This window comes from Bison bison, unplaced genomic scaffold (genome assembly GCF_000754665.1).
Source record: "Bison bison bison isolate TAMUID 2011002044 unplaced genomic scaffold, Bison_UMD1.0 scf7180017864378, whole genome shotgun sequence".
In the NCBI taxonomy this organism is placed as follows: Eukaryota; Metazoa; Chordata; class Mammalia; order Artiodactyla; family Bovidae; genus Bison; species Bison bison.
This window is the reverse complement of record NW_011494950.1, coordinates 570,899-571,912: the sequence shown is the minus strand read 5'-3', so window position 1 is coordinate 571,912 and position 1,014 is coordinate 570,899. Positions and strand designations below refer to the sequence as shown.

Here is a 1,014-nt window from a genome sequence, read left to right as displayed (position 1 = left end):
ATAAAGAAATGATAGCAGCTCCAGAAATACCAACTGATTTTAATCTACTTCAGTAAGTATATTATGATAATTTCTAAATACATGTTTTTTCCACAAAATGGGAACTGTATTAACTTCAGTTAAAGTTACTTCTGCTTGAGAAGATACAGTGTTTCAGTATAAGATAGCATGCATACTTTGAAATAGTTTATACCAATGCTTACTAGATTCTGTAATAGTAATTCCATGCCTTTTTTTGTAGTGTGCTTATTTTGTAATTTAGATACTGGAGAATTTATTATTTTTGCTGTTCAGTTCTTCGAGTCCATACTTGGTTTTACAATAACAACTGTTTTGAAGGGGGTGTCATGAAATTTCACGTGTTCTCATTAGTAAGGAATATATACCATGCAATAGCATTTAGGATGTAATGTCAGATTGTCAGATTTCTGTTTAAAATCAAGTGACAGACTGAAACAGATGTAGGAGGTTAAGACATGCTCTCCTTTTTTTTCCCAAAAACAAATTACATGCTCATTGGTTCATAAAGTGATTTCAACATAGGTATTTTCTTTACCCTTGTCTTAAAAGCTGCTTATATGCCTTCCTCAACTTTTATTCTCATTACTCTTTAGTGTTTCATGTAGGAAAGAATTTGAGCTACTATTTGCAGTAGTGATTTAAATTCTAAGCTCCAGTTTCATGAGATGCCTAAGAGAAGAGTGAACCTTTAAACTGCTCGTGGACCCTATTAACTTTACACACACATATACCACACTATGTTTGTTATTAGGATCTTTAAAAGACTTGATTTTAAAACATATCCTGGTTGCTAAAAATTTTGAAAACGACAGATATCCTCATACATATTGGTGTCTGGTGTCTGCTTTTGATATTTTATAGATTTTCATTTAAAAAGTAATTTTATCATTTTCAGACTGTTGAGTCTACTAGGATATTTATTACCAGTATTTCAAAGCATGTTTTTTAATATGATTTTAGTCCCAGTTTATATTGACTCTTCTTAGTTTCTTG

General features: G+C 31.0%; 1 protein-coding gene across 1 annotated transcript in view; it reads left to right on the top strand.

The window, feature by feature from the left end:
- Positions 1-6: 6 nt before the first annotated feature.
- STAG2 (stromal antigen 2) overlaps positions 7-1,014 on the top strand; it is a 91,517-nt gene continuing 90,509 nt past the window's right edge. The window contains 1 exon segment of the mRNA XM_010857192.1: positions 7-52. Coding sequence (XP_010855494.1) covers positions 9-52 — 44 coding nt within the window. The 5' untranslated portion in view covers positions 7-8.